We start from the raw sequence: 19420 nt of genomic DNA, 5'->3' as shown, positions 1-19420 counted from the left end.
CCCGATGCCTTGCAAGGCATCGGGCTGCCTTCTCACCCATCGGGTCCCCATCACCACAGAGCGGAGACCCGATGGGGTTCTTAACTGACTGCAAACACTTTCTATGCCCCGTTCAGCACTGACTGCGGTATAGAAAGGGTTAATCCGCCGGCATTGGCTTTTACAGCAATGCTGGAGGATACAGCAGTAGCCCGGGTATCAGTGACTGCCGGACCCCTGTGATCAGGCAGGTACCGCAGCGGTGACCGCCCGATCACCATGACTTAATAGTACGTCAAAATGCGGCAAGTCATCTGCCGCCATGACGTACTATTAAGTCATGTGTCATGTGTCAGGAAGAGGTTAAATATTAAGGTTTTTTTTTGCGTGGCTACTAGCGCAGCCTAGTAGCTGTTAGAGAACATGGCACGCTCTGCTCTCAGCACGCATCATGTTCTCCTCAGCCGGCATAGTGGAGAAGGAGGGAGGCGCTCCCTCCCGACTGTGACGTGGCTTCCTCCTCCTCTTCTACCACCTTCTCATCCGGTTAGCAGCGACAGACCTTCACCACCAACTTCAGCACAGCCAGGGGTAAACGTCAGCAGGCCGTTCTGAAACTGATGTGTTTGGGGGACAGGCCCCACACCGCGCAGGAGTTGTGGTGGGGTATAGAACAACATATCCACCCCACTGCAGGAACTGGCTAAACGCTGTCCCTATGGGGGGCATTTAAGTGTATATATATGTATATAGATACTTGGGGCGCATCTATATATACATATATACTCATTATAAACCTGGGGCATACATGGGCAGTTATAGGCCCATATATATATATATATATATATATATATATACCTAGGGGAGAGCCATGGCAGATGCACATATATAGATGTATCCACTGCTTACACACATCCCCATATATATATATATATATATATATATATATATAAATATATCTAAATGAGAGGGACAGGAAATATATACTAACTATAAGGGGACACATATAAGGGGGGCACAGATCATATAAGGGGGCACAGATCAACCAGGGACCACATATTTCCCACAGGGCCCAACATGAGCCCCTGTGGGCCACTAAGGGCAGATGTGCGCAGATGCTGGGCACATCCGCGCACATCATCCTATGAAGTGACCATTAATGCATGTATATACATCATACATGCATGCACGTGTTTGCATGCATATATGTATATATATGCATGCGTCTCAACCTTTCCTCAACACCCAGTTACAACAAGAATTTGAACTGCCCAAGTCCCTTTTCTATGTTTACCTACATATAAGACATGCCATAAAGACACAGGAGCAGAAAGGTGTGATAGCACCTGCTGCAAAACTTATTATAGATCTTACTACTTCACATCGGGATACTAATAGAGTAATTTCACTTTACTATTGGAGTCTTATGGAGGCTCAATACAAAAAAAACCATTGCAATTGCCTTGATATGTGTATTGGGATATGTTGGAACATTGCCTGTAACTTCAGAGAGCAGAATAGCTATTTTACGTATACTGTTTAAAGCAAGGAAATTAATAGCATCTTATTGGATTGCTCCAAATCCCCCAAAAATTAAAAGAATTAGTAGAGAAAGTTCATACCTTAACACAATTGGAGAGATTTGTATATCAAAAAAGTGGTAATATCAAGAAATTTGAGAAAATATGGTCCTCATGGTTGCAGCATTACAATTTCATAATCTAATCATGTTTGATGTAGCATAGAGCAGAGGACTCTAGGGTGACTAGTAGTATAGATTGGGTATTGCTCATGTAATGGGGGTAGGAATGTGAGATAAGTATTTATGTCTGTGGCACAGATGAAATAATAATGAACTAGAAGATGAATCACACACAGTCCAGCGATAATCTACAAACTCCGAACTTTATTGGGAATACATCACCGGTAACTCCATTATGGACCTTCTTTTGGCTGCAGTCCTACAGGGGGGGGGGGATGAGGGAGGAGGTTTTTGTTTTTGTTTTGAATTTCACAAATTTTCATAAAATATCAATTAATACTATCTGATAAAAAAAAGAAAGAAATGATGGCCATCAAAGATGTTGGAGACGTCAAGGAGAACGCTATGCATCAGCCACTGTTGTCACCAGATGGGCCTTTGCTGGTGGTGGTAGTACAGTGTGGGCAGATGTGTCTATTCAATACAGAACTGCCCTACATTTTGTGAATGGTGCAGTGACAAGCCCATACTACTTGATTAACATCATTAATCTAGTCATTGTGTTTTTGCATGAACAACACAGGCCTAATTTCATCTTAATGAATGACAATGCGCCCGCTCATTGAGGTCACATATTTAGGGAACGGCTGCTGGAGACTAAAATGGAATGGCCTACACTTTCTCCAGACCTGAATGCCATTGAAAACCTATGGGAACATCTGAGTCGCCATGTAGAGGCTCATAACTCTGTACCCCAGAACCTCAATGACCTGAGGACTGCCCTTCAAGAAGAGTGGGAGGCCATGCCTCAGCAGACAATAAGTCGACTTGTGAACAGCATGTGACGTCATTGTCAAGCTATAATTGATGCTTAAGGCCATGATATTGAGACATAGATTTTTTTTGTGGGCGTATACCACCTCTGTTGTTGGCTTTTGTTTCAATAAATTGTTTAAGATGAGAAAATTACTATTGCATGCTTCTACTTAAATGCCCTACTTTTATGAACTTTCACCCGAAATATCCCTAACATTTTATAAATAGTGTATGTCCCAAATATGATTTTCATGTCTGAGCTTTCCGTCTCCCTGTCTGGGCATCAGACTTTACTGTCAGATTTGTTTTTATTCAGAGCTTCCTTTTTACATGGCTGCACTGCAGAGTGATGAGTCACAAGCTGGCCCCGCCCCCACAATGTTCAGTCTGCAGGAGCTACACCCACTACACCTCCTGTAGTGTACATAAAAAATAAATAAAAAATAACTAAATAAAAATAACTAGAACATCTACATATGGCTTGCTAATATGTGCTAAAAAAAATTTATGGTAGTGTCCCTTTAACCCGTATACGACCTGCGCCGTACATGTACGGCGCCACCGGATGTGACTTAAGGACCAGCGCCGTACATGTACGGCGAGAGGTCCGCCGGGCTCTGGCAGAAAATTGCGGGGGGATCAGAGCGCGATGGCTGCTTTTACCGACAGGCAGCTATGCTGGGTAAGTGCAGCACCGGCTATTTCGGCCCCCCCTGCAGCTACACGCGCTGCGATTGGCCGATCAGTGATGACGGCACATTGCAGCACCGGAAGCACATGTAAGCTGGGGGGAGGTCAGGGGGAGGTGTCTGGTGCTGAACTGGTAAGCACCGGTCACCTCCAAGGTGAGGCAGGGGACACCAGTGTTTTGGGTCCCCTGCCAGCTCTGCAATTGGCTGGAACAACGCTCTAGCCAATGGCAGCGCTATAGCTGCACAGGAAAGGGCAGAACCTCCCTGCATGCAGCAATTCTAGCCGGTGACTGCATGCTGAGAGGTTCTGTGTTTCTCTGTGCACGATCTGCTGGGATTTATGGTTCTACCACAGCTTTCACTGCATTTACTGCTCCTGTATAGAAGAAGAACAACATCTGGCACATCTGCTGCAGTGATTATTTTATTTTTTCTGCAGCAGAAGTTCCAGATTCCTAATCCACCCCACTAATTCCTGTCCCTAGTACTTTTAGTGTTAGATAGAAATCAATTTTAGTTAGGTAGTGTTAGTGTAGGTTTGGGTGTGCATTCAGCAAATTTTTTATTTATTAATTTTTTCTACTCTTTTCTCTATATTTCAAATTTATAACAAGCCCCTTCACGTGTGAAAACACTACATACAACCCCATACTAAATAAAGTTTTACACATTTTACACAAAACTCCCCAATAAAATAAAAATGGCCCGTCCGTCCCAACGAGTTTACTCAGCTGAAGAGGCATACGCCTATCTAATACTGAGTCGTCATCGTCATCCGCTGATGAGGGACCCTCTAAAAGGCACCGCAGGGTAGCAGCGGAGGCAGCCCCCCATATGGACCCCACTTCCTGATGATTATCAGCCCCAAATTCCGGATTTTGTGGGTAACTCCAAAATACAGATAGATAGCATGGGCTTCACAGAACAAGATTTTTTCAAAATAGTTTTTTCTGATTTTGTAAATTTAATGGTGACCCAAACCAATTTGTACGCCCAACAATTTATAGCTCAGAACCCTACCTCGCCATATGCTAGACCCCTAGGTTGGACCCCAGTAAGTGCAGCAGAGATGATGAAGTTTTGGGGACTCGTGCTGCATATGGGCGTAGTAAAGAAGCCAAACGTAAGACAATATTGGAGTTTGGACATTTTCTACCAGACTCCAATTTACAGTCAGACCATGACCCGTAAGAGTTTTGAGTCAATTCGTAAATTCCTACACTACAACGACAATACACAGTGCCCACCCCAAAATGACCCGACATTTGACTTACAAACTTTGTGAGAGTAGTACATTCCCGGATAGAACCCAAAGAATGCCCCCCCCCCATCCTAGGGGTTAGTGGAAAGATCGTGTGGGACTTGCTGTAACTACTGCTGGATAAGAGTTACCACCTCTATGTGGATAACTATTATACCAGCATACATACCCCTATTCAGGTCCCTAACTGCCAGAAGTACTGTGACTTGGGGCACAGTGCGCAAAAATCTGAGAGGCGTCCCTAGATCCCTGGTAGGGCAACCACTGAGAACTGGTGAAAGCAGGGCTCTTTTCCATGAGAACATGCTTGCGGTTACGTACAAGGACAAGAGTGATGTCCTTTTACTGACCACCGTTCACACAAATACCAGCTCCCCTGCTCATGTGCGAGGTACCACTACCACTGTCCCCAAACCAGTTTGCATCCTGGACTAGAATAAGCACATGGGAGGGGTTTATCTTTACGATCAAGTTCTGAAGCCTTACAGTGCCACACGAAAAACAAAAGTGTGGTACAGAAAGCTGGCCATACACATTGTACAGGTGGCAATGTACAATGTGTATGTGCTATTTCAATCTGAAGGCCACACGGGAACTTTCCTCCAGTTCCAAGAGGTGGTTATCAAGGCCCTAATTCAAAGCCAGGCCGGGGAGGGTTCCAGTTCTTCTGGAAGTCATGGTGCCGGTGTCGTACCAGGGCAACATTTTCCAGGTCAAGTCCCCTAAACAGCAAGGAAGAGAAGAAACCAAAAAAGATGCAGGGTGTGTTCCAAAAGGGGGATAAAGAAAGACACCATTTACCACTGCGAAACCTGCCCTGAAAAACCTGGCCTGTGCATGCAGGAATGTTTTAGAATGTACCACATATCCATGGAATATTCATTTCATCCTTGATGTACCCTGTAATTTTACCACCTTATACCTCTGATTTCGTCCACATAGCTTACATATCTACTTTTCACCAACCACTACATATTCATTTCTATGAAACACCTGTTAGGTCAAAAGTGCCCTTTCCACACCTTAAAATGTTCGTATGGGGGTCCACTTTCCAAAATGAGGTCACTTCTTGGGGTTTTTAATTTCTGGCGACCTCAGGAAATTTTTTAAATGCGACATGGCAGCTAAAATCCATGCCAATTCAGGCCTGCAAAAACCATACTTTGCACTTTGCCTCTAGAGGCCTGCTTTATGCCAAAACAGCAGTCTGCGAGCACATATGGGGTGTTTGCAAAATGGAGAGAAAATGGCTAACATATACTGGGGTGCATTTTCTCCTTTAACCCCTTGTGAAAGTGAAAAATTGGGGTCTGCTAGTAATTTTTCATTTTTACTAATGTGTGCTTTGAAATGCTTCTCTCAAGTTATTCTGCCTTCTGTGAGACACATGTTTGCTAAAAAGTACCCTTTCCACCACTTAAAATGTTCGTACTTCTTGGGGATTTTCATTTCTGGGAACCTCAGGAATTTATTCACCTACAATCCATGTCTGCTAATTCAGGTCAGCAAAATCCATATTTAGCTATTTGTACAGTAACAGACCAAAAGTTTGGATACCTTCTCATTCAAAGAGTTTTCTTTATTTTCATGACTATGAAGGCATCAAAACTATGAATTAACACATGTGGAATTATATACATAACAAACAAGTGTGAAACAACTGAAAATATGTCATATTCTAGGTTCTTCAAAGTCGCCACCTTTTGCTTTGATTACTGCTTTGCACACTCTTGGCATTCTCTTGATGAGCTTCAAGAGGTAGTCCCCTGAAATGGTCTTCCAACAGTCTTGAAGGAGTTCCCAGAGATGCTTAGCACTTGTTGGCCCTTTTGCCTTCAACTCTGCGGTCCAGCTCACCCCAAACCATCTCGATTTGGTTCAGGTCCGGTGACTGTGGAGGCCAGGTCATCTGGCGCAGCGCCCCATCACTCTCCTTCATGGTCAAATAGCCCTTACTTTCAAAGTTTTCCCAATTTTTCGGCTGACTGACTGACCTTCATTTCTTAAAGTAATGATGGCCGCTCGTTTTTCTTTACTTAGCTGCTTTTTTCTTGCCATAATGCAAATTCTAACAGTCTATTCAGTAGGACTATCAGCAGTGTATCCACCTGACTTCTCCTCAACACAACTCATGGTCCCAACCCCGTTTATAAGGCAAGAATTCCCACTTATTAAACCTGACAGGGCACACCTGTGAAGTGAAAACCATTTCAGGGGACTACCTCTTGAAGCTCATCAAGAGAATGCCAAGAGTGTGCAAAGCAGTAATCAAAGCAAAAGGTGGCTACTTTGAAGAACCTAGAATATGACATATTTTCAGTTGTTTCACACTTGTTTGTTATGTATATAATTCCACATGTGTTAATTTATAGTTTTGATGCCTTCATAGTCATGAAAATAAAGAAAACTCTTTGAATGAGAAGGTGTGTCCAAACTTTTGGTCTGTACTGTATCTACAGTCGTGGCCAAAAGTTTTGAGAATGACAAATATTAGTTTTCACAAAGTTTGCTGCTAAACTGCTTTTAGATCTTTGTTTTAGTTGTTTCTGTGATGTGGTGAAATATAATTACACGCACTTCATACGTTTCAAAGGCTTTTATCGACAATTACATGACATTTATGCAAAGAGTCAGTATTTGCAGTGTTGGCCCTTTTTTTTCAGGACCTCTGCAATTCGGTTGGGCATGCTCTCAATCAACTTCTGGGCCAATTCCTGACTGATAGCAACCCATTCTTTCATAATCACTTCTTGGAGTTTGTCAGAATTAGTGGGTTTTTGTTTGTCCACTCACCTCTTGAGGATTGACCACAAGTTTTCAATGGGATTAAGATCTGGGGAGTTTCCAGGCCATGGACCCAAAATGTCAACGTTTTGGTCCCCGAGCCACTAAGTTATCACTTTTGCCTTATGGCACGTTGCTCCATTGTGCTGGAAAATGCATTGTTCTTCACCAAACTGTTGTTGGATTGTTGGAAGAAGTTGCTGTTGGAGGGTGTTTTGGTACCATTCTTTATTCATGGCTGTGTTTTTGGGCAAAATTGTGAGTGAGCCCACTTCATTGGATGAGAAGCAACCCCACACATGAATGGTCTCAGGATGCTTTACTGTTGGCATGACACAGGACTGATGGTAGCGCTCACCTTTTCTTCTCCGGACAAGCCTTTTTCCAGATGCCCCAAACAATCGGAAAGAGGCTTCATCGGAGAATATGACTTTGCCCCAGTCCTCAGCAGTCCATTCACCATACTTTCTGCAGAAGATCAATCTGTCCCTGATGTTTTTTTTGGAGAGAAGTGGCTTCTCTGCTGCCCTTCTTGACACCAGGCCATCTTCCAAAAGTCTTCGCCTTACTGTGCGTGCAGATGCGCTCACACCTGCCTGCTGCCATTCCTGAGCAAGCTCTGCACTGGTGGCACTCCGATCCCGCAGCTGAATCCTCTTTAGGAGACGATCCTGGCGCTTGCTGGACTTTCTTGGACGCCCTGAAGCCTTCTTAACAAGAATTGAACCTCTTTCCTTGAAGTTCTTTATGATCCTATAAATTGTTGATTGAGGTGCAATCTTAGTAGCCACAATATCCTTGCCTGTGAAGCCATTTTTATGCAACGCAATGATGGCTGCACGCGTTTCTTTGCAGGTCACCATGGTTAACAATGGAAGAACAATGATTTCAAGCATCACCCTCCTTTTAACATTTCAAGTCTGCCATTTTACCCAATCAGCCTGACATAATGATCTCCAGCCTTGTGCTCGTCAACATTCTCACCTGAGTTAACAAGACGATTACTGAAATGATCTCAGCAGGTCCTTTAATGACAGCAATGAAATGCAGTGGAAAGGTTTTTTTGGGATTAAGTTAATTTTCATGGCAAAGAAGGACTATGCAATTCATCTGATCACTCTTCATAACATTCTGGAGTATATGCAAATTGCTATTATAAAAACTTAAGCAGCAACTTTTCCAATTTCCAATATTTATGTAATTCTCAAAACTTTTGGCCACGACTGTAGAGCCCTAGTTAGAACCAACACATACCTCAGATATAATAGTATTGAATTATAGGGGGGCCTAGACATGTAAGTTACACCTCCTATCCTGACCGACCCAATAGCCCCCAATAATAATAAAAGAATATTAACATATAATATGTAGAAAATCTTTATTAATAGTACAAGAATATATATAGACAAGGTGAAGAGAAAAGGGGGGAGGAGGCCAGAAGATCCCCTTACCCAGATAACCCCTGGTAGAGGAGGCCACACAGAAGCAACACGGGTAGTCAGCTCAATATAATAGTGGTATAAATACCCATAGGTAAAGAATGTACAAGTACCCGGAATTATGCACAATGAGAAATAACCAAGCTATTGTTGTGCATGAAGATCTAAATGAGACTGCATACATACGATGTGTGGGGACCAATAACAAGCCGGAACACTGTCCAGTCAAAGGATAACACGCTTAAGCATGTTAGTGAGTCCGCACACCAAAGCATGTATGCTGAGGCTACAAGGAGCAGCAAATTAAGGCTGTAAATGACAGTAATCAATGATACATAATAAGCATGGAACCCATAATGAGAGATTTATTATGCACACAGCAAGGGTAAAGCTCCATACATATGGTGTGTGGGAACCAATAACATGTCGGAATAATATCCGATCACCAAATAACTCACCGTAGCGTAGTAATGGGGCCACACACCAAAATATGTATGCTGAGACTGCAAGAAACCAACCAATAAAGTTGCAAATAACAAAGGTCTGTTACCCATGATGAGTGAGATACCCGGGGCTCTAAGTGTGCCAATGCCCCAACGCGCGTTTCGCCACCCTACTGGCTTCGTCAGGAGGCTAATGTAAGTGAGATAAAAGCGGGTATTTATGTTAAAAACACACCTGAGGTAAATCCATGACGCATGTCCAGCATGATGAATAGGGCCGCGTCATCATAGCGCGATCACCCGCGTCATCCCGTGCTGAGTGACGCAAGACACCGCCCACCTCGTCTGCCGGGGAGAAGAGTCATACGGAGCACCAGATCACATGCCCGCATCAACGCATGCGTGGGATGCGTACACCCCAGATGCTAAAATGAAAATGCAGTGGTGTGGAAACAAGATGTAATAATATTCATTTCATTTGTCACTGACGTGCAAAAAGCGAAAGTGAAAAAGCCGCAGCTCATAATAGAAAATTCTATTACTAATTGTGTCCATTAATTAAATACATAATTGGGCAGATAATAAATACAAGGATAAAAATATTTTAACACATGTGATAACCCCCAACAAACAAACACTAAATAAAGTGTCGAGTGCCTAAAAACATTAATACACATCTCATGATTATATCACTACAAAAAAAACAATCTAAGCTTGATTATCAGGTATAAAGTGCAACAGTAAATATCATAGGAGGTCAGAAGACCAAATAATTCATAAAGTAAAAGTGCCAAGTGCAAATGAAGGGACACATTTTCCACATCCAGTCACATCTTCAAGGGGCGTGTAATATCTTGCTGGAAAGATGCATGACGTCAAAGGTGCTAAGAGTAAAAAACACAACAACATATAAGATAAAAATACAAAAAAATACCCACACTCGATCTCTCTCCAGAGATCGAGATAAAAGAGCGCAATTCAAAGAAAGGACCTGAAACTAACGGTTTCATTCAATCCCCAGGGGATCTTAGTTTTAAGCATAACTATCCATTTGGTTTCCCTCTGTAATAGTGCTTTTTTATAGTCACCTCCACGGCAGCCCAGGGACACCTTATCGATATCCCTGGCTCGCAAACACCTTGGGTCACAATTGTGTTTTTCCTTAAAGTGCAGAACAATGGGTTGCGACTTATACAACTCCTCCAACCTCATTGTTTCCGCCCTTCGGATTTTACTCGCATGTTCCAAAATTCTCACTCGGAGCTCCCTGGTGGTCATGCCCACATACAAAAGATTGCAAGGACATTCTAAAAGGTATATGACTGTTGTAGATCTACAATTAATATGATGTACTATCTAATATTCCTTACTCCCACTGGAGTCTCTAAAAGTAGTTAACCTTGACATGTGTCCGCAAGCCTGACAGTTGCCACATGGGAATGACCCCCATCTGAGGCCCCTACTGCCAAAAGGATTACCCATGTCAGGTGGGACATAATGACTTCTTGTCAGCAAGTCTCCCAGGTTTTTTGACCTTTCCCATGTAATTAGAGGATAATAAGAGAGTGATCCCCTGAGATCACTGTCCGATAATAGAATAGGCCAATAGTGGGACAAAATGTCCAGAATCTTCCCCCAATATACATTAAATGGTGTAATAAATCGTAATTTAGTATCATTGTTCTTCTTTTTACTCACCAACAGGGAGTCTCTATAGGAACATTTGGCTCTTGTATAACTTTTCCTGATATCTTGTTGGTTATGGCCCCTATTGCGAAATCTGATAGAAAGATCTTTAGACTGAGTCTCGAAGCGTTCGTCACTGGAGCAGATCCGACGTAGTCTTAAAAATTGGCCAGTAGGTATAGCTTTAATCGTCTGCGGATAATGGGAGGAGTTAGCATGTAATAGAGCATTGGTTTTCTGAAGAGGTCCGTGGAGACCCTGCCATCCAATTCTCTGTGTAACAAAATGTCCAAGAACTCAATTTGTTCTTGGCTATGTTCCCATGTGAGTTTGATATTTAAATCATTAGCATTAAAGAGGGCCTTTCACTACAATAAAAAATCTAAACTAAGCATACAGACATGGAGAGCGGCGCCCAGGGATCTCCCTGCACTTACAATTGTCCCTGGGCGCCGCTCCGGTATCTTCAGATTTTCGGCTCAACCGACGTCTCCTTCTCCCAGGCTGGAGTGCTGGCCAATCGCAGCGCTCAGCTCATAGCCTGAGAGAAAAAAAAAACACTCAGGCTATGAGCTGAGCGCTGCGATTGGCCAGCGCTACAGCCTGGGAGAAGGAGACACCGGCAGGCTCCTCCCAGTTGAGCTGAAAATCTAAAGATACCGGAGCCTATACCGGGAGAACGGAGCAGCGCCCAGGGATAATTGTAAGTGCAGGGAGATCCCTGGGCGCTGCTCTCCATGTCTGTATGATTAGTTTAGATTTTTTATTGTAGTGAAAGGTCCTCTTTAAGTTGTACAATGAAGCTATTAAGCTCCACCAGAGACCCCTGCCACATGCGCTGATGCGGGCGCGTGATCTGGTGCTCCGTATGACTCTTCTCCCTGGCAGACGAGGGGGGCGGTGTCTTGCGTCACCCAGTACGGGATGATGCGGGTAATCACGTGAGCGTGCGCCACGTCGGCTGCGGTGAGAGGGGTGGCGCGCTATGATGAAGTGGCCCTATTCATCATGCTGGACATGCGTCATGGATTTACCTCAGGTGTGTTTTTTATATAAATACCCGCTTTTATCTCACTTACATTAGCCTCCTGACAAAGCCAGTAGGGTGGCGAAATGCGCGTTGGGGCATTGGCACACTTAGAGCCCCGGGTATCTCGCGCATCATGGGTAACTGACCTTTGTTATTTGCAACTTTATTGGTTTGTTTCTTGCAGTCTCAGCATACATATTTTGGTGTGTGGACCCATTACTACGCTACGGTGTGTTGTTTGGTGATCGGATATTATTCCGACATGTTATTGGTTCCCACACACCGTATGTATGGAGCTTTACCCTTGCTGTATGCATAATAACTGTCTCATTATGGGTTTCATGCTTATTATGTATCATTGATAACTGTCATTTACAGTCTTAATTTGCTGCTCCTTGTAGCCTCAGCATACATGCTTTGGTGTGCGGACTCACTAACATGCGTGTTATCCTTTGACTGGACAGTGTTCCGGCTTGTTATTGGTCCCCACACATCGTATGTATGCAGTCTCATTTACATGCACAACAATAGCTTGGTTATTTCCCATTGTGCATAATTCCGGCTACTTGTACATTCTTTACCCATGGGTATTTATACCACTATTATATTGAGCTGACTACTCGTGTTGCTTCTGTGTGGCCTCCTCTACCAGGGGTGCCCGTGTTGCTTCTGTGTGGCCTCCTCTACCAGGGGTGAGGGGATCTTCTGGCCTCCTCCCCCCTTTTGTCTTCACCTTGTCTATATATATTCTTGTACTATTAATAAAGATTTGCTACATATTATATGTTAATATTCTTTCATTATTATTGGGAGCTATTGGGTCGGTCAGGATAGGAGGTGTATCTAGAGCCCTGCCATGCACCCATACATCATTTTTTGAGCACATATGGGGTGTTGGCGTATTTGGGTGGACATGTGGAATAAAATGTGGGGTGCATTTTGTCCTGTTACCCCTTGTGAAAGTGAAAAATGTGGGTGTAAAGCAACTTTTTCTGGAAAAAATTTTCCTTTTTTATTTTCACAGCTAAGCGTTTCCTAATTCTGTGAAACGCTCGATGGGTCTAAGTGCTCACTACACACCTTGAAATATTCCTTGAGGGGTGTATTTTCTGGAATGGGGTGACTTTTTGGTGGTTTCCACTCTAGGGCCACCTCAGGGTGTGTTCAATTGCAAGATCGCGTCTGTCAATTATTCCGGAGAAATCTGCCTTCCAGAAGCCTTTTGGTGCTCTTTTCCTTCTGACCCCTGTGGTACACCCATATAGCAGTATACAAGCACATATCCGGTATTGCTGTAATCAGGAGAAAATGGGCAATAAATTAGGGGGTGCATTTTCTCCAGTTCCCCCTTGTGAAAGTGAAAAATTTGGGCCTAAAGTCCAATTTTATTTTTTTATTTTCATAGCCAATTCCATGAATCACTTTGGAGGACAAAGTTCTCACTACACTTCTTGAAATGTTCCTTGAGGGGTGTAGTTTCCAGAAATGGGGTCACTTTTGGAGGTTTCCACTCTAGGGGTACTTCAGGGTGTCTTCATATGCGACATAGCTCTCAATAGCCAATCCTGCAAAATCTGTCCTCTTGCCCTATGGCGCTACTTCCCTTTTGAACCCTGCCATGCATCCATTCATCTTTTTTTTTTAGCACATATGGGGTGTTGGTGTATTCGGGGGGAAATGGGGAACAAAATGTGGGGTGAATTTTGTCCTGTTTTACCTTGTGAAAGTGTAAAATGTTGGTGTAAAGCATTTTTCATTTTCACAGCCAAGCGTTTCCTAATTCTGTAAAACGCCTGATGGGTCAAAGTGCTCACTACACACCTTAAAATATTCCTTGAGGGGTGTAGTTTCCGAAATGGGGTCACTTTTTGGGAGTTTCCACTCTAGGGCCACCTTTTGGGTGTCTTCATATGCGACATAGCTCCCAATTACCATTCCAGCTCAATCCGTTCTCCAAAAGTCATATGGTGCTCCTTCCACTTTGAAGCCTGCTGTGTGCCCATACATCAGTCTTTGAGCACACATGGGGTGTTTCTGTAAAATCCAGATTCAGGGTAATAGATTTTGAGTTTTGGTTGGCTGTTAACCTTTGATGTGTTGCAGAAAAAATAGATACAAATTTAAAATCTGCAAAAAAAAAGTGACATTTTGAAATTTTATTCCCATTTTCATTTAATTCTCGTGGGCACTTAAAGGGTTAACAAAGTTTGTAAAATCAGTTTAGAATAGCTTGAGGGGTTTAGTTTCTAAAATGGGGTGATTTATAGTTGGTTTCTAATATGCAAGCCCAGAAAGTGACTTCATAACTGAACTGGTCCTGAAAATATTGGGGTTTGGAAATGTTCTTTAATTTTTAAAATGATCCAAACATGAAGTAGACATATGGGAAATGTAAAGTAATAACTATTTTTGGAGGTATTACTATCTATTATAAAAGTAGAGAAATTGAAATTTGGAAATTTGCTAATTTTTCCATTTTTTCTTTTGTAAATTTGGTATTTTTTTATAAATAAAAATGAAATTTCTTGACTCAAATTTACCACTGTCATGAAGTACGATATGTGATGAGAAAACAGTCTCAGAATAGCCTGGATAAGTAAAAGCTTTTTAAAGTTATCACCACATAAAGTGACACATTTCAGATTTGCTAAAAATCGGCTAGTCCTTAAAGGGAACCTGTCACCGGGATTTTGTGTACAGAGCTGAGGACACAGGTTGCTAGATGGCCACTAGCACATCCGCAATACCCAGTCCCCATAGCTCTGTGTGCTTTTATTGTGTAAAAAAAACGATTTGATACATATGCAAATTAACATAAAAGAGTCATATCTTACTTGTGTGACCAGAGAAGAGTCAAATTTTCAAGCTCTGACTCATCTCAAATTAATTTGCATATGTATCAAATCGTTTTTTTACACAATAAAAGCACACCGTGCTATGGGGACTGGGTATTGCGGATGTGCTAGTGGCCATCTAGCAACCCATGTCCTCAGCTCTATACCCCAAATCCCGGTGACAGGTTCCCTTTAAGGTGAAAAATGGCAGGGTCCTGAAGGGGGTAAGTAAGGTAGATTGTAATCTTCGTTCAAATTTACAACCACAGTTTAAGTTTAGTTTAAGCATTTAAAATATGGAAACAAAACCATTTTATGAGCATTATTAAATATATGCGATGAACATTTTTAATTTTATTCCAATACCAGGCAATTACTCAAATCGTGGAATTATGGGAATGTGTGTACGATTTACACCCCCACATCTTGCAAACAAATCTTGTCGTGTCACCTCTCTGTGCTATAGTGAAGATGGGGCGGAGGTCCTTGTGAGCTACTCATCAGATTATATATATTTATTTGATCCAAAGGAAGATGAAGCAAAAGAACTTAAGTTTACGTCGGTCAATCAGAAGCGAGAAGAGGTGGGTATCCATCAAAATTTTGTTAGAAGATCAGTTTTATATAAAGGTCCCTTAACATGAGCTAACACAGCAGGCATTTATCAAGGAACAGTTTGTTTCTGATAATTGCCTGCTCATCAGAGGAGGTGAGAGCTGCATCTGCATGCCACAATCATCTCCTCTGTATGAGATCTAGTTATAGCATGTGTTTGCAATGGCTAGAGAGTACTGCTGCCAAATCCCTCTGCCGATGGCTTATCTTCTATCGGAACCAGTGTATTTGCCATCATCATCTGTGAGGGGACAGTTGTGATGCTGCCATACATAATTCTTTCCTGCTGTTGCTCTTTACATTAGGTCTTGGCAATCGTGCAGTACATATGAAGGTGATAGTTGATGTATTAGTTATTGGGGATATTTTTAAAACCTGAAAGTGCTATGCATTCATTAATTTATATACATGTATGTAAATAGTTTATTTGGGATCCATCCCAGATATCTCCTGTTTTAACCTTCCAGACACATTTTTTTTTTCCAAATCTGACATGTCAGTTTATGTGGTAATAACTTTGGAATGTTTTTACTTATACAAGCAATTCTTAGAATGTTTTTTTCATAACACTTTGTATTTAATGTTTGTGTTAAATTTGGGTCAATATGCTTTACTTTTTATTTTAAAAGATTCAAAATTAAAAAATTTGGGGGAAAAGTCAACAATTTTGTAAATTTTAATTTATCTGCTTTTAAGGGATCATGCATGCAACCGTAGCCTGTTTTACGGTCCAAAATCCAGCTCCAGCAGGAGCTCCATACAATATTAGAATGTATTTGTACTGTAAAAAAAACATTTCCCGAGTTCGGGAAATGTTTTTTTGCAGTACAAATTAATTAATTAAGTTATTGCGCAAAGTATCACGAGACTTCACAAAGCAATAACTTAGCCTCTTCGGAGCCAATACATTCTAATACTGTACGGAGCTCCTGCTCCGTACATTATTATAACAAAGTTTTATGCGAATCGACTTCGGATGTTTCATCTGAAGTCGATTCGCTCATCCCTAGTTGTGACATTTGTCGTGTGACCAATGGTTTCTGTGTAATACTCCCAACATTGAATTAGATCTCAACAAGACATGCAAGTTGCCATGACTGCAACTGTATAATTATAAAAAGTCCAAAACTGCTTGATTATTATTATATATTTTTTTGTTTGGGACTTTGGGATCATAGCTACTTGTGAGTTGCAATGCGACCATGTTCAGTTCAATGGCTGCAGTGCTGCACAGAGATTCAGTGATCCTTGGTTGCTCAACATGTTTTACGGCTGTGTAGCCCCAGCCTTATGTTGGACTAGCATTGCTGAAATCTGCAGGTTTGGTCACATATAATCTAATGTATATGTCGAAGTCTTAAGAGAATAGGGGGAATATAAAATGTCAGCTTATCTGGTTTTAAAATGTATTCTTGCCTCAAATGTACGTATAACCTTTTAGATGGATTGGAAGATAGCTGGCATTTAATAAAGGTATTTTAGATGAATGAAAACAACTACAGCTGGCATGTAGTAATTGTGACATTTCAACAACTTTGTATCAATCAATAGTATGCCAGTGTCACGGTGCGGCTCACTGTCACAGCTGTGGCCATGTAGGCTGGTTGCATTCTCTCTTGCGTATTGGCTGTGTATGCTGGTTGCTTGGGGCTGTGTGCTGGCTGCGGTGTCTTGTGTGAACTATGCCCATGTATATGTGTACTCCCCATGTCTGCATCTCTGTGCAGTTCCTGTCTCTGGTGCCGTGTAGGCTGGCTGCAGGCTCCCTCGTGTACTGGCTGCAGGCTGACTGCTGTGTATGCTGGTTGCTTGGGACTACGTGCTAGCTGCGGTGGTGTGTGAACTGTGGCCTGTGTTTGTGGCTTCCGTGTCTGCATATGTGTGGTTCCTGTCTCTGGTACCGTGCAGGCTGGTGCCATGCATGCACTTTGTGTACTGGCTGTGGGTGTTCCCATGTATGCTGGTTCTGTTATGCGTGTTGGCTGCAGCCTTTTGTGTGAACATGGCCTTAGTATTGATGAATTTCTGTTTGTGTCACGAGTTGTTTGTGCTCTGGCATACTGGCTGCAGTGGACTCAGTGTATGCTGGTTGCCAGGGGCAACATCCTGTTCTGCAGCCTGTATGTTCTCTTGGTTCATGCAGGCTCCCCTTCCTGTTTGGTTCTGATGGGGTTAATTTCCCCTGGTCTGTTAACTTCCCCTCTTAGTCAGCTATATCTACCTGTGAGCTGTGGGGTTTGGGTCAGTCTTTCTTATGCCTTGCTGGGTGTTGCACCTTGCTGCTCACCCAGGGGATCAGTCTCTCTTTTGTCTTGCTGGGTGTAGCTCCTTGCTGCTGATTCAGGGGATTTTTCCATCTGCCCTTCTGTGTTGGTGTTGTTGATGTTATTGCCTTGTCTGATCTTTTGTACCTGTTCTGGTTTGTTTTTGTTGATGTTGTTATCCTTGGCCTTGCCTGATCTTCTGTACCTGTTTTGTGTCTGATCCACTCTGTTCCATGTTTAGCCTAGCAGTGCTCTAACTGCTTCTTATAGCTTGGCAGTGCTAAACTGCCTCTGATCCTGCCTGTTCTATGTCCAGCCTGGCAGTGCCTACTGCTTCCGATCCTGTCTGTTCCATGTCTGGCCTGCAGTGTTTTACTGCTTCTGTTCCTGCCCTGTGTATGTCCTGCCTTCATGGGAGGGCTCCTGGGTTCTCCGGAGAGAGGATCTCTAGCCTGTGTGCAGCTCTGCCTGAGACAGCCATGCTTCCATTCCTGCTTCTTTGCCGGTTCCCGTTTGTCTTGTTGTCTGATCCATGTCCTGTGTTTGTATGGGTTCCAGTTCTGTTGTCTGTTCTGCAGGTGCTTGCACCTGCGTGGTTCCTTGCAGGTAGGGGCCAAGTGTACCTGGACCCTCCTGGAGGTGCAACCAGTGAGCCCTCGGCCCAGTTCATCCCCACCACCAGGGGCTTTGTGAAGAATGGGGCTCACTGGCTCTTCACCCTCTGGGTTTTGCCTCTGGTCTGCCGGTGCATTTGGTTCTGTGGTAGTGTTACCACTATTGCCTAACCTGCATATGTTACTGTCAAGTTCATTTATTACATGTGTAATAAAGTATTATGTTGGTCCCTGGTCTGAATCTTGCCCGTGTCCTGTTTGCAAGATGTCCCGGAGGTCTGCCTTGGGCCTCTGGCACGTAACAGCCATTACAGTGTGTACATGAGAAATACTATTATATCTTGTCATTATTGTCATATATCTTCTATATAAAAAGAATCTTCATATAAAAGAGAGGATAAAAAACCATAAAAATTATATTATCCTTTAGGCGGACATAAACACGCCTCTAAGTTCTTTTTATCAAGTATCTTAATTTGATTTGTGCAAGCAGTGAAACAAAGGGACAATTGTATATGCAAAAATTTATAATCGTTTATTATAAAACAAAGAATATAAAAATCAATACAATTGCAAAACAAATGATAAAGTTGCAAAATAATACCCAAAATGTACCACATGGTGGTGTTAACACACCCCTATCTGATCAGCACAGTATGATTTAGTGATTTATGACAACCAGTGTCATACTTTTAACAAACAGACTCATATACCAAGAGAAACTTAGGATCTTCTGTTTATCAAACAGGCTATAACAATAAAACACGGATTATACAGGAAAATAACTGTTATCCCTTGACTCTCTTTTCCTATGACCAATCAAAAATATATGATATTAATATGATAAAATATTCAGCTCGGCAATCAGACTATGGAAAATAACTTTCTAAGGGTTTAGTCCTCTTTTCAAATAATGTCAGATCTTCCATTAACAATATGCATCTTTGCTAAGAGAACAATCAGCATTGTGGAGGCGCCTAACACTATATATTCCCACAGTATGGGAACTCTTGGTTATATACCGAGATAAATATCTTATTAATTGTCATGAACCGGCAGGACAGGTAGTGAATCCTCTGCACCAGAGAGGCGATGGCACGGGTTGTACTAGAGGACCGGTTCTAAGCAGTTACTGGTCTTCACCAGAGCCCGCCGCAAAGCGGGATGGATTTGCCGCGGCGGTAACTACCAGGTAGTGTCCCCTAGTAACAACTCGACCTCTCTGGCAACTGATAAGGCGTGGTACACAGGGAGAAGGCAA

General features: G+C 42.6%; 1 protein-coding gene across 4 annotated transcripts in view; it reads left to right on the top strand.

The window, feature by feature from the left end:
* DCAF6 (DDB1 and CUL4 associated factor 6) overlaps window positions 1-19420 on the top strand; it is a 1234054-nt gene that overhangs the window by 327257 nt on the left and 887377 nt on the right. For all 4 annotated transcript variants that reach the window (XM_040424129.1, XM_040424128.1, XM_040424130.1 and 1 more), the window contains exon 8: window positions 15036-15250. In XM_040424129.1, coding sequence (XP_040280063.1) covers window positions 15036-15250 — 215 coding nt within the window. The remainder of the gene's footprint in view (window positions 1-15035; window positions 15251-19420) is intronic.

The sequence above is a fragment of the Bufo bufo genome, chromosome 3 (assembly GCF_905171765.1).
Source record: "Bufo bufo chromosome 3, aBufBuf1.1, whole genome shotgun sequence".
NCBI classification, from domain to species: domain Eukaryota; kingdom Metazoa; phylum Chordata; class Amphibia; order Anura; family Bufonidae; genus Bufo; species Bufo bufo.
The sequence above is the reverse complement of the archived record's forward strand: the minus strand, read 5'-3'. Positions and strand labels throughout refer to the sequence as shown.